The following is a 19,177-nucleotide window of genomic DNA, read 5'->3' as shown; positions in this document are numbered from 1 at the left end:
AAGTATCATTCGCCAATCTATCCTAGCCAATTCACGCCTCATACCTTCAAAGTTACCCTTCTTTAAGTTCTGGACCATGGTCTCTGAAATTACTGTTTCATTCTCCATCCTAATGCAGAATTCCACCATATTATGGTCACTCTTCCCCAAGGGGCCTCGCACAATGAGATTGCTAATTAATCCTCTCTCATTACACAACACCCAGTCTAAGATGGCCTCCCCCCTAGTTGGTTCCTCAACATATTGGTCTAGAAAACCATCCCTTATGCACTCCAGGAAATCCTCCTCCACCGTATTGCTTCCAGTTTGGCTAGCCCAATCTATGTGCATATTAAAGTCACCCATTATAACTGCTACACCTTTATTGCATGCACCCCTAATTTCCTGTTTGATGCCCTCCCCAACATCCCTATTACTGTTTGGAGGTATGTACACAACTCCTACTAACGTTTTTTGCCCTTTGGTGTTCTGCAGCTCTACCCATATAGATTCCACATCATCCAAGCTAATGTCTTTCCTAACTATTGCATTAATCTCCTCTTTAACCAGCAATGCTACCCCACCTCCTTTTCCTTTTATTCTATCCTTCCTGAATGTTGAATACCCCTGAATGTTGAGTTCCCAGCCCTGATCATCCTGGAGCCACGTCTCCGTAATCCCAATCACATCATATTTGTTAACATCTATTTGCACAATTAATTCATCCACCTTATTGCGGATACTCCTTGCATTAAGACACAAAGCCTTCAGGCTTGTTTTATTAACACCCTTTGTCCTTTTAGAATTTTGCTGTACAGTGGCCCTTTTTGTTCTTTGCCTTGGGTTTCTCTGCCCTCCACTTTTCCTCATCTCCTTTCTGTCTTTTGCTTTTGTCTCCTTTTTGTTTCCCTCTGTCTCCCTGCATTGGTTCCCATCCCCCTGCCATATTAGTTTAAATCCTCCCCAACAGCACTAGCAAACACTCCCCCTAGGACATTGGTTCCGGTCCTGCCCAGGTGCAGACCGTCCGGTTTGTACTGGTCCCACCTCCCCCAGAACCGGTCCCAATGCCCCAGGAATTTGAATCCCTCCCTGCTGCACCACTGCTCAAGCCACGTATTCATCTGCGCTATCCTGCGATTCCTACTCTGACTATCACGTGGCACTGGTAGCAATCCCGAGATTACTACTTTTGAGGTCCTACTTTTTAATTTAGCTCCTAGCTCCTTAAATTCGTTTCGTAGGACCTCATCCCTTTTTTTACCTATGTCGTTGGTACCAATGTGCACCACGACAAACTGGCTGTTCTCCCTCCCATTTCAGAATGTCCTGCACCCGCTCCGAGACATCCTTGACCCTTGCACCAGGGAGGCAACATACCATCCTGGAGTCTCGGTTGCGGCCGCAGAAACGCCTATCTATTCCCCTCACAATTGAATCCCCTATCACTATCGCTCTCCCACTCTTTTTCTTGCCCTCCTGTGCAGCAGAGCCAGCCACGGTCTGCCTGACAGCGTTGTAAGCGACAACGGATCTTGCTTCACCAGTATGGAGTTTCAAGAGTTCATGAAACTCAATGGTATCAAACATGTGAGGTCAGCACCATTCAAACCCACATGCAATGGACAAGCAGAGCGTGCGGTCCAAACCATCAAGCAGAGTATGAAACGTATAACTCAAGGTTCACTGCAAACTCGCTTGTCACGCATATTGCTTAGTTACAGGACAAGACCCCATACATTTACCGGGGTCTCCTCTGTTGAACTATTGATGAAGAGAGGTTTCAAGACCAGACTCTTTCTTGTCCACCCTAACTTGAATAATCGTGTCGAATACAGACATCAAAATCAGCAAGGGTATCATGATCGCGCTACTGTGTCATGCGACATTTCTATCAATGATCCTGTGTATGTACTGAATTATGGTCAAGGTCCCAAATGGATCGCCAGTACTGTTACAGCCAAGGAGGGTAACAGAGTGTTTATTGTTAAGCTCAAGAATGGGCAGACATGCAGGAAACATGTCGATCAGATAAAGCTGTGGCACACAGATCAACCGGAACAGTCTCAGGAAGACACAATCAGTGACCAACCAACCTACCCTCAGTCATCAATGAATCTGGACTTTCAATCACTGTTATGGTCAATGAATCTGGACTTTCAATCCCTGACGTGATCATTGCCACTCCCATCAGAACGGTTACCCAGCCCCCAGTGATTACAGACTCAGAACGCTCGCCCAAGGCTGGAGTTGAACTGAGGCGTTCAATTCGGGAGCGGAAAACCCCGGTCTCAATTTGTAAAAAGACCGTTACTAATATCTTAAAGGGGGATATTGTCATGTATGCATGCTTGGGTTCACTAGCCACCAGGTGGCGCCACTGTCGGAGGTCATTGGGCTGTGCGCATGTGTGTGCAGCCCAGGTATAAAAGACCAGCCATCTTGTAATGTAATCACTTTGAGCCCTAATAAAGTAGAGCCAGGTTTGTACCTGTTCGGAGTTTACAGTATTCAGTCTATCGAGTTTTTGCGTACACAACAGATAGACTGCTGCTTCATTTCAACATAGCTGTTTTCTTTGACTGCATTGAAGAGCAGTTATGCTAGGTCACCAAGGGAATATGGGCAGAACTGCCCCTTTCAGTGATAACCATTCGGATGTTCTGCTGACAGAGGTGCAGCAGAGGAAGGTAGCCTTATTTGGGGCTCAGCGAAATCCTGTGTGTTACAATATGCAGCAAGCCTGCATATGCAGCAAGATAAGGGCTCATGGGATTGGAGGTAATGTATTAACATGGATAGAGGTTTGGGTAACGTACAGAAAACAGAGTAGGGATAAACGGGTCTTTTTCAGGTGGCAGGCTGTAACTAGTGGGGTGCTGCAAGGATCAGTGCTGGGGCCTCAGCTGTTTACAATCTATATTAATGACCTAGATGAAGGGACTGAGTGTAATGTATCCAAGTTTGCTGATGATACAAAACTAGGTGGGACAATAAGCTGTGAGGAGAACACAATACGTCTGCAAAGGGATATAGATAAAGTGAGCAGGCAGTAAGGTGGCAGATGAAGTATAATGTGGGGAAATGTGAGATTATTCACTTTGGTAGGAAGAATAAAAAAATAAAACTTTTTAAATGGTGAGAAACTTTTAAATGTTGGTGTTCAGAGAGATTTCGGTGTTCTTGTGCAAGAAACACAAAAAGCTAGCATGCAGGTACAGCAAGCAATAAGGAAGGCAAATGGCATTGTGTCCTTTAATGTAAGGCTGTTGGACTATAAGAGGAAGGAAGTCTTGTTACAATTGTACAGGGCCTTGGTGAGACCACACCTGGAGTACTGTACACAGTTTTGGTCTTCTTATCTAAAGAAGGATATACCTTGCCTTGGAGGCGGTATAACAGAGGTTCACAAGACTGATTCCTGGGATGAGAGGGCTGTCTTATGATGAGAGATTGTGTAGAATGGACCTATACTCTGGAATTTAGAAGAATGAGATGTGATCTCTTTGAAACATACACGATTCTGAAGAGGATTGACGGGGTAGATGCTGAGAGGTTGTTTCCCCTGGCTGGAGTATCTAGAACAAGGGAGCACGGTCTCAGGATAAGGGGTAGGCCATTTAAGATAGATGAGGAGGAATTTCTTCACTCGGGGTTGTGAATTTTTGGAATTGTCTACCCCAGAGCGGCTGTGGGTGCTGAGTCTCTGAATATATTCAAGGCTGAAATAGATAGATTTTTAGAGTCATGGGGAATTAAAGGATATAGCGATCAGGCGGAAAAGTAGAGTTGAGGTCGATGATCAGCCATGATCCAATTGAATGGTGGAGCAGGCTCGAGGGGCCGTGGGACCTACTCCTGCTCCTATTTCTTATGTTCTTAAAAAAAAAGACTTGCATTTATATAACACCTTTCACGACCACCAGGCATCCGAAAGCGTTTTACAGCCAGTGAAGTACTATTTGAAGTGTAGTCACTGTTGTAATATAGGAAATATGCCAGTCTGCGCACGGCAAGGTCCCACAAACAGCAGCATGATAATGACCAGATAATGTTTTTTTTTGTTATGTTGAATGAGGGATATATATTGGCCAGGACATTGGGGATAACTCCTCTGCTCTTCTTCGAAATAGTGCCATGGGATCTTTTACATCCACCTGAGAGAGCAGACCGGGCCTCGGTTTAACGTCTCATCTGAAAGATGGCACCTCCAACCATGCAGCACTCCTCAGTACTGCACTGGCATATCAGCCTGGATTTTTGTGCTCAAGTCTCTGGAGAGAGACTTGAACCTACAACCTTCTGACTCGGGTGAGGGTGTTACCAGCTGAGCCACTGGCTGGAAAGTCTGCTCACAGTTTGATACTCATGACCTTGACAGTCACTGACAAGTGCTAGCACTGGAATGCAGGGTGGTTGCATGTGTTCTTGCAGCAGATGGCACAGCTATGCATCTGGCTTCTGGCTAACTTGGAGATTGTGGAGCCAATTCTTTATGGACGTTACCAGGTAGGTGCATCCAAGCCTGCAGATGTGGTTAATGGCATCATGGTGGGTGTGGCCAATAAGGCTGCTGGCTTTTGATCTCCCTGGAATTTCTTCTTTCATCCAGTACCACAAAGCATGAAACATTGTGACTGGGATATTTTCAAACTAATACCCAGCATTAAAGTTAGTGAAGGTCTCACAGATTTCATGACAGTGACACTGAGGATCCTGCTATTTGGAAAAAATATAAAGCCCTCTTGTTGTTGCCAGTTGTCTATGGGGAAAGTATTGTTGCTTTGGTACACAATGCATTAGTCACCTCCTTGATACATTGATGTACAGATTGGCTCATGTCTCCTTGGAAGCCTGGGATGAGCCTGGGGCATAAAAGTTAGGAGCTGAAGTGATCTTGACAGCCATTGGGAATGTGCGCTTGTGGTGAAGTTTGGCTGTAGGTCAGATTGCAGCATGTACACTACTCTGTCACAGCGTTCCTGTTGAATCAGGTTAAGCATGCCTCTGTCTTTATATGTACCTGCAGGTGGTCCCAGGCCTCCTTTTGTTCAATTTCAACTGCCTGGCACCATTCCATTGCTCCCTCTACTTCATGCAGAAAGCATAAATATAATGGGATTTACACAGAAAAATCCAATTTTCAAGATCTAAGCAAAATATGGCAGTGCCAGAACCAGGTGGCGCACAGCCTTTTCGCTGACTAGACAAAAAAAAGTTTTTTTAAATAGTTGACAGAAAAACTCTTCAAAAACATTCAACAAGATATTCTGCTTGAGTTACACCATCTTTATCAAAGTAATTCAATGTGAATGTGATGGGAGCCGCTCAACCTTGCCACTTTTGGCATTTTCTGTCAGACGTGACGTTGGGCATAAAATACCACCATCCAGTTTGGGTAGGCATATTGGCCTAAAAATCCCGGTCGGATGCTTCCCGCGGGCGATCGACTGAAATAGGGAAAAAAGATGCGCACTTACCTGAACTTGCTGCGCCTATGAGAGATCCCTGTCCTGAGGCCTCCACTCATTGCGCGTCGGTGTGTGCGCACATCGGGACGTCCGTAGAGCTGGAGCTGCAGTCACATGGCTCTGGATAGCCAATCAAGGTAAAGTATTTTCTCATTCATAATAATGGGAACTCTAAGTTGGAGTTCCCATTATTATGATTGGGGGGGGGGGGGGGGTGGGGGCGGAGGGGTTTCTCAAACACTCAAAACACTACTTAAAAAATACAAAAAAATACACCACATATTTAACATTAATTTAAATTAAAGTTATTTATGTCTTAAAAAAACAATCGCAATATTGTTTTTTATAACGTTTTTTAAATTATGGTTTAAAATAAACTTACCATAGTGGGGAGAGTTTTTAACAATAAAATGTGTTTTTAAAATTTTATTTTATGTTTTTGTGTGTTTTAAAACTTTTAGGGCTGTAAAAGTAGTCTATTCGCCTGCTTTTATCAGGTGCAAAAGTTTTCAGGACATTTGCTGAGCAAGATATGGGTAAATACCTCAATCTTGCACTTGCCAATGTCCTCGCTCTCGAGATGCGGAGGATCTGTCAAGCTGGAGCTTGACAGATTGGAAAAGCCGATTTTCAGCGCATTACGCATTGTGCGCTGAAAACCGGCTTTTGCGATGCTTTCCCAGGTCCATACACATTCCGTACGGACCCGGGGAGGCCTCGATTTCTAGATCCTTATGTTTATCCGCGAAAAATTTGATTTCTGGGCCAATATAATGAGATGGAAATGGTAGACATACATCATTGTGACAGTGCACCTTAGCAGTGTGTTCCTAGTGTCCAACATTACTATGGACAACGTAGAGGGGTTTAAAAATCGATGTTGGAAAACCTATGCAATTGGACAGGGAGATTGATTACATAACCCAAGATGCTTTAAATAAAATCAAAAGAAGATCAGCACTTACACCAGCCCTGAGGCCACCAATCACTGCACCACAGCAAATGCTTACAGTCTTATGCAGCCATTCTCCAACCATTCCCATTCCTCAGCGGAAACCAGAGAGGCAGTCAAAATTATTCAATTAACTAGGGTCAGGGCACATTCTTGTAGCAGCCGGAACTCCTGTCCCACTACACTTATGTTGGCGTTACGGCCAAGTGGAAAATTTAGGCTGCTATGTCTCCCTACTGTCCCTTTAAATCATGACTTCCTTATCCAGCAACTCTCTAGCAATCCTGGATGATCATTTTACAAGTGCAAATTTATGATTATGTTCACATCCTGCATGAATGACGAGAAATTGCAGGAACATCTAAATGACATTATCTTTCCTCATCAGCATACCAAAATGAAGCGCCAGTCCAAAGGTTCATCAGAAATACAGTCAAATTACAAGTAGAGATCTGGCATGAGCGATCTCCACCCATACTTGTGGCCAGTTGGTTTGATTATAGCTACGTATATTGTGCAGAAATGGTGTATAACAGATTTGGGAAGCATAGTCCCTAGCTCAACATACAGTGCAATCCAGCAGTCCCAGTAATCATTTCAAGGGAGTGGTGGAACACAACCTAAGTAATGAATAGGCTAACAGAGACGGCATGTGGCATTTTTTTGTTTTCAGCTTTTGATTAGTAGCCAAGTGAGTAAAGCTTTAGTATCCAATGCAAGAGGAATTTCTCAAAGAAAACTAATATATTTTATTTCTCTTTTATTTTTCATTAATTACACTTGTTAACAAATCTAGAGCATAGGAAGTGATTCAGTTCCAAGGCACGACTAACAACCAAAGTCAACTACTACCATCTTGCTTTGTCTCATGGCATGACTTGATATGTCTCATGTTTAGTTGTACTGTCAAAGCTAAAGGACACTTCACTTGTTCATAATTTATATACACAACACCCTTTAAGCACTGACTTTTATATTTGTTGTAAAAATTATTGGTATAAATAAATTTAAGTACAATTAAATTGAACAAAGAAAAATGAACATGTCACATTTGTTCATTTCTTTCAGCTTACACAAGTCGTTATCGCAAGAGGCTAGTCTCACAGACCAGTTCAACTTTGCTCTAAGCACGTATGACGATGCTTTACGTGCCAGCGAGGGCATTATGTCAGCCACTCAGCACCAAAATGAGGAACTTGCTAATCAGTTACAATTGGCTGTAGCAGAGCGGGCAAACATGGAGATTAAACTGCAGCAAGCCTTGGAAGCCAAAAATGAACTGAATGAAGAAGTTCAGAAGTGAGTGCTTTGACAAGCTTTAAAAAAATGAAAGTATGCTTTCCTTTGTCAATTCTTCTGTTGTGCTTTTAATTGTGTTCAAAGCAAGGTTAAAAAAAAGACATAAGTTCTAGATTTTTTTTAATAACACATGTTTTCTAAAGGACCTGTAATTACTTGAAGAAAACTTAGCAAATGATGCTTCCAGCATATAGCTTGGCTGAGTGAGGAGCATGCTTGCCTCTGAATCAGAAGTTGTGCAATCAAGCCTTATATCTGGATTTGAGAACATAATCTAGGCCTATACTACAATATACCGCTGAGAGATTGCTACATTGTCAGGTATTCAATGGTTGTAAAGTGCTTTGGGACATTCTATGTCTATGTCCCATGACCTAATTATTTTATTTAACTGGCTACTGTGTTCAATTGTATACAATCAAAGCAAAAGTACCATTTACCTATCCATAATTTATATGCACAATGCCTTTTAAGCTATGACTTATATTTATTTTTATGATTATTATTGGTACATATAAATAATTTAAGTACAATTAAATTTAACAAAGCTGAGCAAGTGAAAAGGCACTATAAAGATCCAAGTTCTTTTAATGTGTTATCCCCTGAATGTGATGTTAAACTGAGGTCCTGTGTGCATGTCCTAGTAGTTTAAGTGGATGTTAGGGTGGCACCATGTAAAGGGTAAGGAGTTCGCCCAGGTTACTCGCCAACATTCATCGAAACCAATCCTAAACTTAACCCCCAAACCAAAATGAATTAGGCATCCATCTCATTGCTGTTTGTGGATCATGATGTGGTAAATTGGCTGTCACATCTGTCTACAAAACAGCAGACTTCGAATTAATTCAGTATATGAAACATATACATTTCTGAGAAATATATAAAGCATGTTTTCTTGTAATTCACTGCTCTGACTATGGGCCCAAGTTTCCACATGATTTGCGCCTGATTTTTAGGAGCAACTGGTGGAGAACGGACTATCTTAGAAATCGCAATTCTCCACATTTTGTTTTCTGCAGTTCTAGTGAGGTAGAACAGTTCTACTTTGGAACAGAATTTTTTCTTCAAAAGGGGGCGTGTCCGGCCACTGACGCCTGATTTCAAAATTTCCACAGTGAAAACGTACTCCAAACTAAAGTAGAATGGAGCAAGTGAAGATTTTTGTAGAACTGAAAAAACCTGTTCTACACATTAAAAAATCAGGCGCAGGTTACAAATTAGGCGTCCAGAATGAGAGTGGGGGGTGGGGGGAAGGGAAGTCATTAAATTCTACAATCAATCCTTATTTATATTTCTACAAATATTATACAAATAAATCCAACCTGAATAAACATTTATAAGCAAAGAAAAGATTAAATAAACCATCTTCCTACCTGTGTGAAAGTGCTTCAGCCATCGTTCGTTCCCGCGGGGGCTGGGGAAGGAAACCGCCGTTTGTTGCCGCGGAGGGGAGGGAGGGGAAGGAGACAGCGGTTTGTTGCCGTGGAGGGGAGGGAGGGGAAGGAGACAACGGTTTGCCGCCGGAGAGGGAGGGGAAGGAGACAGCGGTTTGTTGCCGTGGAGGGGAGGGAGGGGAAGGAGACAGCGGTTTGCCGCCGCGGAGGGGAAGGAGACAGCAGTTTGTTGCCGCGGAGGGGAAGGAGACAGCGGTTTGTTGCCGCGGGGGGGAGGGAGGAGGAGGAAACCGCCATTTGTTGCCGTGGAGGGTGGGGAGGGGAAGGAGACAGTGAGAAGGGTAGCCTCAGTGCTGATGTGCTGATGGCAATGTGCTTTTATTAAAAAATGTTCAAAAATTAAACAGCTACAAAAAACTACAAAAATGGCTGAGTGCCAATGTTTCCTTCACACTGCGCGTGCGCGAACGCTCCAACGCGCACGTGCAGCGTTTCCGGCAAGAAAAAAACTAATTTAAATAGTACCCGCCCCCTCCCACTTACAAAATCGGCGCGAGTGTAGGCTCCGCCCCCCTGGGCGCCGCGCCAAACAGACAAGGAGCTGCAAAGCGCTCGAGAATAGCGCGTTTTTTTTCTGGCGCCGTTTTAGGCGCGAAAAACAGGCGCCCAGCTCGGAGGGGCGCCCGTTTTTTATCCTGTAGAAACTTGGGCCCAAAATTTCTTGGAAATACTTGTTTTATTTTTGCTTTGTTTTGTTTAGGTAAAATAAATCAGGAAATGATCATTGTCACTTTCTTACTGTTCAGAGAATATAAGAACTCTTATTAGCCTCTTGGTTCCCCACTGTTTTTGGTGTAATTTTTGTGTCTTCTACTGTGAAGGCAGGTACAAAATATTTATTTAAAGTCTCCGCCATTTCCTTTTCCCCATTATAATTTCTCCTGTCTCACGCTTACTTTTGATACTCTCTTCCTTTTTACGTACTTGTAGAAACTCTTCCAATCTGTTTTTATATTTCTTTCTAGTTTACTCTCATTCTATCACTTTTCTCAGGAGTTTTTATTTCTCAATGGATGTATATTTGTTGAGAATTTTGGAATATTTCTTTAAATATTTGTCACTGCTTATCAACCGTCATGCCTTTTAATCTAATTTCCTAATTTACCTCAGCCAGCTCGCACCCCATACCTATGTAGTTGGCTTTATTTAAGTCTAAGACTCTTGTTTCAGACTTAAATATTTCACACTCAAATGTGTCAAATTCTTATATTCTGATCACTCTTCCTCAGAGGATCCTTTACTATGAGATTGCTAATTAACCCTGACTCATTACACAATACAAGATCTGAAATAGCCGGTTCCTGGTTGGAATAGTATAAAATAAACAAATCAGAGAAAATAGTATTTTCATTAAATTGTTGTCTTTACAATCTCGAAGAGTAAAAAAATTATAAATTTGTGGGGGGAAAATGTCACTTCTATACTAATCTTACATGGCGGCCCAAAACGAATTTGTAATTTATGGCAACTTTGGGGCTTAAAAGGACAATGGCAATTTTGGAAGTTTATTCTGGGATGAGACCCATTTCCGCCAAGACACTAATTTCCATCACAGTCTGAGATCTTCTCAAAGTGCGCGCAGTGATGCTGCTGGGAGGTAATTAAAGTTAATACTAATGTGGAGTGCCAAATACCCAAGACTTGGATCTCCCACTGCACCAAGGGTAATTAACGATGTGTTAAGAGATGTACTGCTGCCAGCATCAGCTGAGACAGGCAGAAGTGCTTTACTCTGGACCCTGAGCCTGCAGCCTGAAGAACTTTGAGGAGTGATTACTAGAGTTCCAGAAGAACTTTTTAAATGTTGTGTCTTTTAACTTGTCCCTTGATGGAGGTTACATCTGAGGGCCTGTGATGCCAATAGGCTGTTTTTATGCCCACCCACAGCAAGTGGTTTTGAGTACCAGATGGGTTTCCCACTGGGTATTCCTTTATTTTCAATTTTAATGGAGAAAGAGGAGCAATACAGCATGTATGAAAGGAGAGTGCATCAGCAAATGAGGATGAGGCACCCTACAACATATTAACCTCTAAGAAAACTACAGGCCTCTCAGATCCTGTGAAGATCTCAGTGAGAAGAGTGCATTTCACCAAAGATGCAATAGGAAAGCTGTGCCAGCTACTACGTGAAGACCTGTGGCCAAGGTTATCTATCCAGACAGCTTTGTGTATTGCTGTGAAAGTGGCAACTGCCTAAGTTTTAATCAAGCGTTTGTGGGAATCTGTTACTTAGGATACCTTTTGGTTATGTATTGGTCAGATAACTAACACTCTTTTTAGAAGCTGGGGCATTCAACTGGTTTGCCACTATATGGCCATCTAGTTTTATCACGTTACTAACTTTACCAAGTGCAGGATACACTAGATGGCATGCACATGGCATTGCGTGCTCCTACATTTGACCCTTTCATCTTTCTTAATAGAAAGCTGTACCATTTGCTAAATGTCCAGCTCTCCCTGAGCTCTGTAAGGAAGATGGTCAAGACAAAAGTAAGAATGGATATCTTGTGGTGACAAGACTTACCCTTTGCTGCCATGGATAACAACCTCTTGAAAAGTTGTACTGACAGTAGCAGAGGAGTGCTGCAGCAAGGCGCATGTATCTACAAGAGTTGTCATTAGAGAGATCCATATGGGTACTAACACATTTTCATTGCCTTGATAGATCAAGAGGGGCTCTGCATTATGCTCCAGATCATTTGTCCCACGTAGTTGTAGCTTGCTGCGCCCTGCACAACTTCAACATCAAAAGAGTTGAACAGGGAGGTTCCTGGGGAGATGGCCTTGTTGCTTTGGAAGCAGAATAACATGGAAAGAAGCAGCAGGAGAACCATCTCTCGAAGGACTCCTCAGTGACAACAGCAAGGGACATCAGAAGTCAACTTATCAACAAAGTATTCTTGTGTGTTTAAAAGTCTCTCAATGTCATCAGTGTCATTACTTATTATTCCTCAATTTCAAATAAATGACAAATTCATCAATCCAATACCCACCCTAGAACACCTCATTAAACCTCATTACATCAAACCTCTTTAGTCCTGCATGACCGTGCAAGTCTAAATAATATGAATAAATAACTGAGCACGACATGACTGCACTCTTTCTGTATGATTATAGTCTCCATCAGTAACTGAGCACAAGTTTAATGCACATTCTTCTTTATTACAATGAACTCAAAAGTGAACATAAGCCATATTAACTCTTTCATCACACTGTCCTTCCTCCTTCCTCCAGTGTCCAGCCTTTCCTTCTCCTAGTGCTTTTCTTAGGTGCAATCTGAGGGCCAGTATCAAGAAGTGGTTGGCTGTTGCTGTGGTACAAAAAGCTTATGGGACTGAAGTGGCTCTCTTCTTATGCTAGCTTTGTCCTGGGAGAGAGCCACAGCTGGTTGTATCACTGGAGTTTATGCCTGGACAGCCTGGTGACGTCTCCTACATGTTACTTGTGTGATGCTCTGAGAGGGAAAACCAGATGCTTAGCATGCACTAAGAAACAGCAACTGCATACAGGTCCCTGCAACCACTGGCATTGTACTGGGCTCTGTCTGGAAGCTGGCTGGTCTAATAGCAGCTATCAGATCCTGAAAGCCCCGATAGAAATCGGCCTGCATGCCAGTCTTCAACATCTGAAAGCTGGTACGAAGGGTGCTGCCTAATCTACTCCTTCTGCCAGGGCAGCAGTCCATGCTGTGATAAAGAGCAAATCTCATAAACGTGCCTCATGTGACCATATGGAAGGAGGTGATAGTGGCACTGAGCGCCACCTCTTTCACTCCCAGAATTGCAGACCAGAGCTGGAAAAAGTTCAATGACCTAGTGAGCGTGAACAAGAGAACGCACACTTGTCACTTTCCTATTTATTCCTTGGGTACCATGGACACTTACACCCTTGTTACCCTCCCAGATTAGTAAGTGCACAAATAACCCTTCAAACAGTACTATGGCTATGGGTTCACTTTCTCTGTAACTTACAATATGTGTTTCCATCTCCCTAACATGAATTGCTTGCATGCAAAATCCCTTTAAAGCAGGGTGATACCATAGGAACATTTTTTTAAAGAAGAGAAGATAAGTGTATCTTGAAAAGTATTGGAACTGAGCCAAAATTAGCAATGTGATGAAAAACTTTAAATGGAGGAGCCAATATTTTAAGAATTCAATGAAGAAGCCGTCAGGCTACTAGTTTGAACAGATTCTCTAAGTCTGAAGCAATTCTACCATGGTCACTTTTGCATTCAGTGCATCCTGGTCCCCTTCCTCCAGCTCCACTAAGGGAAACTAGATAGGTTATGGTGAATGACCTTGGGAGCAAGCAACAATAAAACTGATTCAATTCATCATTAATTATGTGAGCGTGAGTGACCAGTCAAACACTCTAATTAATTTCAGTAATCATGCAACCATTTTGTTAATTCTGAAAGATACTGAATGAAAAAGAAAGACTTGTATTTATATAGTACTTTTCATAACCACCGGATGTCCCAAAACACTTTACAGCCAATTAAGTATTTTTTTTAAAGTATAGTCACTGTTGTAATGTAGGAACAGTGGTAGCCAATTTGTGCTCAGCAAGCTCCCACAACAGCAATGTGATAATGACCAGATAATCTGTTTTTGTTATGTTGAGTAAGGGATAAAGATTGGCCAGGACATCGGGGATAACTCCCCTGTTCTTCTTCGAATTAACATCTCATCTGAAAGACAGTGGGCTGGATTTTAGGCTTTTCTGTTTTCGGGGCAAAAATGGAGGTGGGGAGCTTACCGACCGGGAATAGTTTGTGCTTCAGTATGGAAGTTTCGGCATCTGGGCCATGCGTTAGGGGACGCAGCACTAAGGGAGGTGTCGTACACTTCGTGGCACAAAGATGGGAAACTCGAAAACTAAAGAGCCGGGCCGTGTATGCTCCGAGAGAGGCCGAGGGGGGGACCTTAAAAAAAAAAAAACACAAAAGCATTCCCAAAACATTGCCCACGCCACCACAACTCAAATTGCTAAAGAAATTAAAAGAACAAATACTCGCACTTACCTTTTGAAGTACTTTTATCTTCCTCTGTGCCGCTGGCTATGCTGGACCACTCTGATTTCCCCAGCAGTCATTGCAGGTACACTTCCAGTCAGACGGATCAGGCAAAAATCAAACTACTGCCGGTGTTGCAACCCGGCGCAGCTCCTCCCGGAGGTGCAGCTCAGCACCGCCACAAAACCGGACCGGAGGATTGCGACAGGGCGCAGGAGACCTCAATGCCGCTTTTCACGGAGCACAAAGGACCAGAAAATCCTTCTTTCTAATTGAACTGAAAATATGTCAGGAGCTTTTGATCAGATCGCTGCACAATATTGTTGGCATCCCGACAGTGCAGCACTCCCTCAGTACTGCACTGGAGTGTCAGCCTAGATTTTTGTGCTCAAGTCTTTGGAGTGGGACTTGGACCCACAACCTTCTGACTCCGAGGCAAGGGTGCTACCAACTGAATCACTGGCTGACAAACGCTTCTTTATCTCCTTATTCATTATATTGGGCTTCTGTGAATTGAATAAGACTCTTTAAATGAGGATCCAAAAGGGATCTTGAATTTCCTAGAGGGCAAGCGAGATGTCTGGAATCCAACAAGCCTTGTGAGCATATGTGAGCAGACAAAACCACTCCTTCAGCTGGTTCTGGAAACCAACAGCCTCCCTCTTATTGAAGCATAATGGAATGATACTATAACTGAGAGGTTATACCTATCCGGAAAGATTGAACAGGTTGGGGAAGAGAGAAGACTGAGAGATGACCTGATAGAGATCTTTAAGATTATGAAAGGGTTTGATTGGGTAGACGTAGAGGAGATGTTGCAACTTGCGGGCGAGACCAGAACTGGAGGCCATAAATATAAGATAGTCGCTAATAAATCCAGTAGAGAATTCAGGAGAAACTTCTTTACCTAGAGAGTGGTTAGAATGTGGAACTTGCTACCACAGAATAGCAAAGATGCATTCAAGGTGTTAGATCTCTTAATTTCCATTGAAATACGAACTCCGATTGTAGTTTTAATTTCTTTATTTTGGCAGACAGCAGTAACAAGCTCTTGGCTTTAAGCCAGGTCTTTGTCCTTCTGAGACCACATGGTCAAAATGGCTGTACTTATACCTGGATCAATTTACAGAAAAGAACTCGCCTTCTTTGACCTTATTGGCTCAATTAATAGTTTTTTAACCTTTTAATTGGCTCGCTACCCAAAGTCCTAAAATGTCAAGTTGATTGATGACTTAATGCAACATGCTGAACTGCACGTAGCAGCCTTGACTTGGGGGTCTGTGAATTTTCACAGTCTGTCTAAATGCAGCCTGTTTGAATTCTCTATCACAAGGGGAAGCTAGATAAGCAGATGAGGGAGAAAGGTACAGAAGGATATGAAGAAGAGGGGTGGGAGGAGGGTCGTGTGGAACATAAACACCGCATGGACCTGTTGGGCCGAATGGCCTGTTTCTGTGCTATAAGCACTTTGTAACATAGGAACAGCCACTCGAGCTTGTTTCGCCATTCAATCAAATCGTGGCTGATCTGCACTTCAATTGCATTTATCCGCCTCCTTTGATTTATATCTCTTGGTACCCTTACCTAACAAAAAAGTATCAGTCTCAGGCTTGAAAATTTCAATTGAACCAGCATTTTGGTGGATGAGTTCCAGCTTTCCCACTATCCTTTGTATTAAAAAATACTTCCTGATTTCACTCCTAAATGATCTAGCTCTAATTTTAAGATGATACCCTCTTGTTCTGGATTCAGTTCAAACATTATATGTAATTGGCAACTTAATATAATATAGTTGGGCTATAAATGTTGTTTGTTTCAATATATCATCAGAGGATTTTGCATCTTATGAGGCTGATTTTCCTCAGTCTAAAGCCTTCAAGAGTCTTTGTGATAGCTTTGGCCACATAAAAAGTGAGTGACTGTTTCAAGGGTCAAGTTTATGTTGAGGGTTAGTACAGAAGAAGTGTGTTTGTTGCTTTGGCATTTCAAAGTGATTAGTAAAGCTAGCAATTGCTGCAAATGCAGGAACCAAATTTCCTCAGCCCTTTCATTCGTCTACTGCCATAACTCCAGAGGACGTCTGGCACAAGAACCAGAAAACAGGTCTTGCAAGGCAGAGTAAAAGCTCAGATGTAAGATGCAGAGACACCGCCTATACGTTACAAGACCAGTGGTGTGGAGGGATTGGGGTCAGAGGAGGAACTTCCTATGCTGGGAATCCCTGAGAATTCAGTCTCACAGAACGTGAGTCATCTTTGGAGGTCGGTACACCTAACGAGAAGAGATGCACTGTTCTGTTCGTCAGCAGATGTGGGAACCATCTTGCATTTATCTAGTGTCTTTCACTTCCTCAGAATGTCCCAAAACAACAAGATGTGTACAATAAGATCTCACAATTAGCAGTGAGATAAATAACCAGTTAATCAATTTTAATAGTGCTGGTTGAAGGATAATGTTAGCTAGGACACCGTGATAAGGCCTCTGCTTTTTTAACTCAACCTGAGCAGGCAGACGGTATCTTGGTTTAACATCTCATCCAAAAGATGGCATCTCTACCAATGCAGTACCCCCTTAATCTCTTAATATTATACTGAACTGTTGGCCTAAATTAAGTCCTGGAATGGGGCTTGGACCCACAACCTTCTCACTTTTGGCGGATCGAGCTCCCATCAGATCTTAAAAAGAGTACTGGCACTTTTTTGGAGGATAATTCAGGTGCAAATCTTTAGCCATGGATTTGAAGCGATGGCCTCCAACCCATTTTACTTTATTTACTGCTCCAAAATGGGCCTAATTCAGCGGAAATTCCAGTCCATATTGTGTGGCCTATGAGATGTGTTTGTTCCATGTCCCCTTAACTTACCAAGTATCTTTGCCATAACTTCAAAATCTTATGGAATGTTATTTGTACTATAAAAATTGAATAGCAAATTAGTATTATCCCCTCTAGCAAAAATTCTGGGAAATATTCTTTTCATGTTTCAAATTCATGAAAATATTTTGTTCGAATTCTAACTTCTTCTTAAGGCCAAAATAGTCTGCTTATGCTCATGGTCAGTCTGCCAACTGTATTCTCAAAGGGCCCAATTTTGGCCATGACTTGCTCCAATTTTTTTGGAGTAAGTTGGTTTTTCTGGCGCAAGTTGAAAAAACGCCATTTTCCCCAATCAACTTGCTCCAGAGTAACTCAGTTAGGTACGATTTTTTTTAGTTCAGGTTTTTTTCTTCAAAAGGGGGCGTTCCCAGCCACTTATGCCAGTTTTGGCCATTTAAGCAATTCTGGCCAGCTAAAAGTTACTCCAAATCCACTTAGGTTAGCGTATGTGGCCAGCTCTGAAATACCTTGCGGGCAGTTAAGAAATCGGTGCAGGTAAGTAAGTAAGGACCTGCATCCAAGCACCAAGCACCAAACATTGCAAATAAAAGTTGAAGTAACTCAATAAAAATAAAGAACTCAGGTAAACAATTGAATAACAAATAAATAATTGTAGTAAATCCTACCTTGAATTGAACTGGGCCGGCCTGTATGGGAGGCCATTTGGCCTGGGAAAGGGGTGACTGGCAAAGATGCATCGGGAGGCTGAAGGGGAGGGGAGGGGGGGTGGGGGGAAAGAGGCTGGGCTGGGCTGGCTGGGCTGGGCAGAGATGCAGCAAAGTATCGGGAGGCTGAAGAGAAGGTGGAGGGAGAGGCTGGGTTGGGCTGGGCAGAAACGCGGCAAAATATTAGGAGGCTGAAGAGAAGGGTGGAAAGAGAGGCTGGGCTGGGCAGAAAGGCGGCAAAGAATTGGGAGGCTGACCCGATTCTACTGCGCATGCGCGATCACGGCAATCCCAATCCTACTGCGCATGTCCAGCGTCCCGGCACTGTTTCCAGCGCAGGACGCTGGCTCCGCCAACAGACCCAGTCGCCACGCCACGCCAGCAGCTAGAAGACCCGGGACAGTGACCAAAATCGGCCAGAAATCTCTAGTGGGCAAAATTGAGCCCTAAGTTTTAAAGAAACATTTTTTTTTCAGTTATAAATTTGACAACAGCAGCAGTATAACTGCGATCAGCACAAGATGAAAAGAAATGTTTTGCCAATTTTGCGCCAATAACAGCCAATGCTGGCATATTTCTACTGCTCTTTTGGCACCAGCGTGCTTTAAATACCAGCATAACACCAGCCCCAAGATGTAACATAAAACTAAAATTTTGAAGCAATATCTCTTTGAAATTATATATTTTTTAAAACCTACATCACATTTTAAAATCACGTGTATAACTTGCAACACAAATTCTTACTTTTTTCATTCACCAAGTACTACAAATAATACTTGTCAATGTTTGTAGTAAATTAAGGAACTGTTTGGTAAACTTTCAAATTGTGAAATTTTGTGACAGTTGACAAATATATCTCTCTTTTTTCTCTAAGTTGTTCCACTGTTTGCTGTCGTTTAACAATCTGCTCTGGAAAACAATTAATAGAATGTGTAACAAGTATTTACAATGAATCAGGGAACTGACAGAAGGGTTTGGTATTAGTCTTCAGTATTGATTATCCACAGTCCATTAGATGATACATGAGTGCTATTGGCATAAGTGGCATGAAGTCTGAAAATTCCTATTCATAATCACGCCTGCAGCTTAGAGCTAGGAAGACCAGTGCTGTAATCTTGCAGGGGTGCCTAGGGAGTTTTGCAGCAATAGTGTGCCTTTGCTTCAATGTCATACATATGTATTTCTTTTTTTTATTTGTGTAATATTTGAAGTCTATGGACAGTCGGGGCATAAGCCGCAATAAAATAAGTTTAGAATTTGGAGCATTACTGCAGTGTTGTTGATGATTAAGCATACCCTCTGCAGTTCTCCCCACGATGCTAGTTGAATCTGTAAGGGTCACAAGAGTTCTTAGCACAGAGCAAACAGACTTTCTACGAACTCAGCTGCTTGATCTGTTTGCTGGTTGAATTAGGTGGGGTGGATAGGCATGGGTGCTGGAAAGACAGAGAAGTTTCTACTGCTT

General features: G+C 42.6%; 1 protein-coding gene across 6 annotated transcripts in view; it reads left to right on the top strand.

The window, feature by feature from the left end:
* The window catches only part of mipol1 (mirror-image polydactyly 1), a 442,941-nt gene that overhangs the window by 408,160 nt on the left and 15,604 nt on the right, over nucleotides 1-19,177 (top strand). For 4 of the 6 annotated variants that reach the window (XM_070879088.1, XM_070879087.1, XM_070879093.1 and 1 more), the window contains one exon: nucleotides 7,471-7,701. The exons of 1 other annotated variant lie outside the window; for it this stretch is intronic. In XM_070879088.1, the coding sequence (XP_070735189.1) occupies nucleotides 7,471-7,701 (231 nt within the window). Of the gene's footprint in view, nucleotides 1-7,470; nucleotides 7,702-19,177 lie in introns of those variants that run through there. One more of the 6 variants, XM_070879091.1, reaches the window with a different exon arrangement.

This window comes from Pristiophorus japonicus, chromosome 4 (genome assembly GCF_044704955.1).
Source record: "Pristiophorus japonicus isolate sPriJap1 chromosome 4, sPriJap1.hap1, whole genome shotgun sequence".
Classification (NCBI taxonomy): Eukaryota; Metazoa; Chordata; class Chondrichthyes; family Pristiophoridae; genus Pristiophorus; species Pristiophorus japonicus.
Note: the sequence above shows the minus strand (reverse complement) of the source record. Positions and strands in the feature narration are given on the sequence as shown.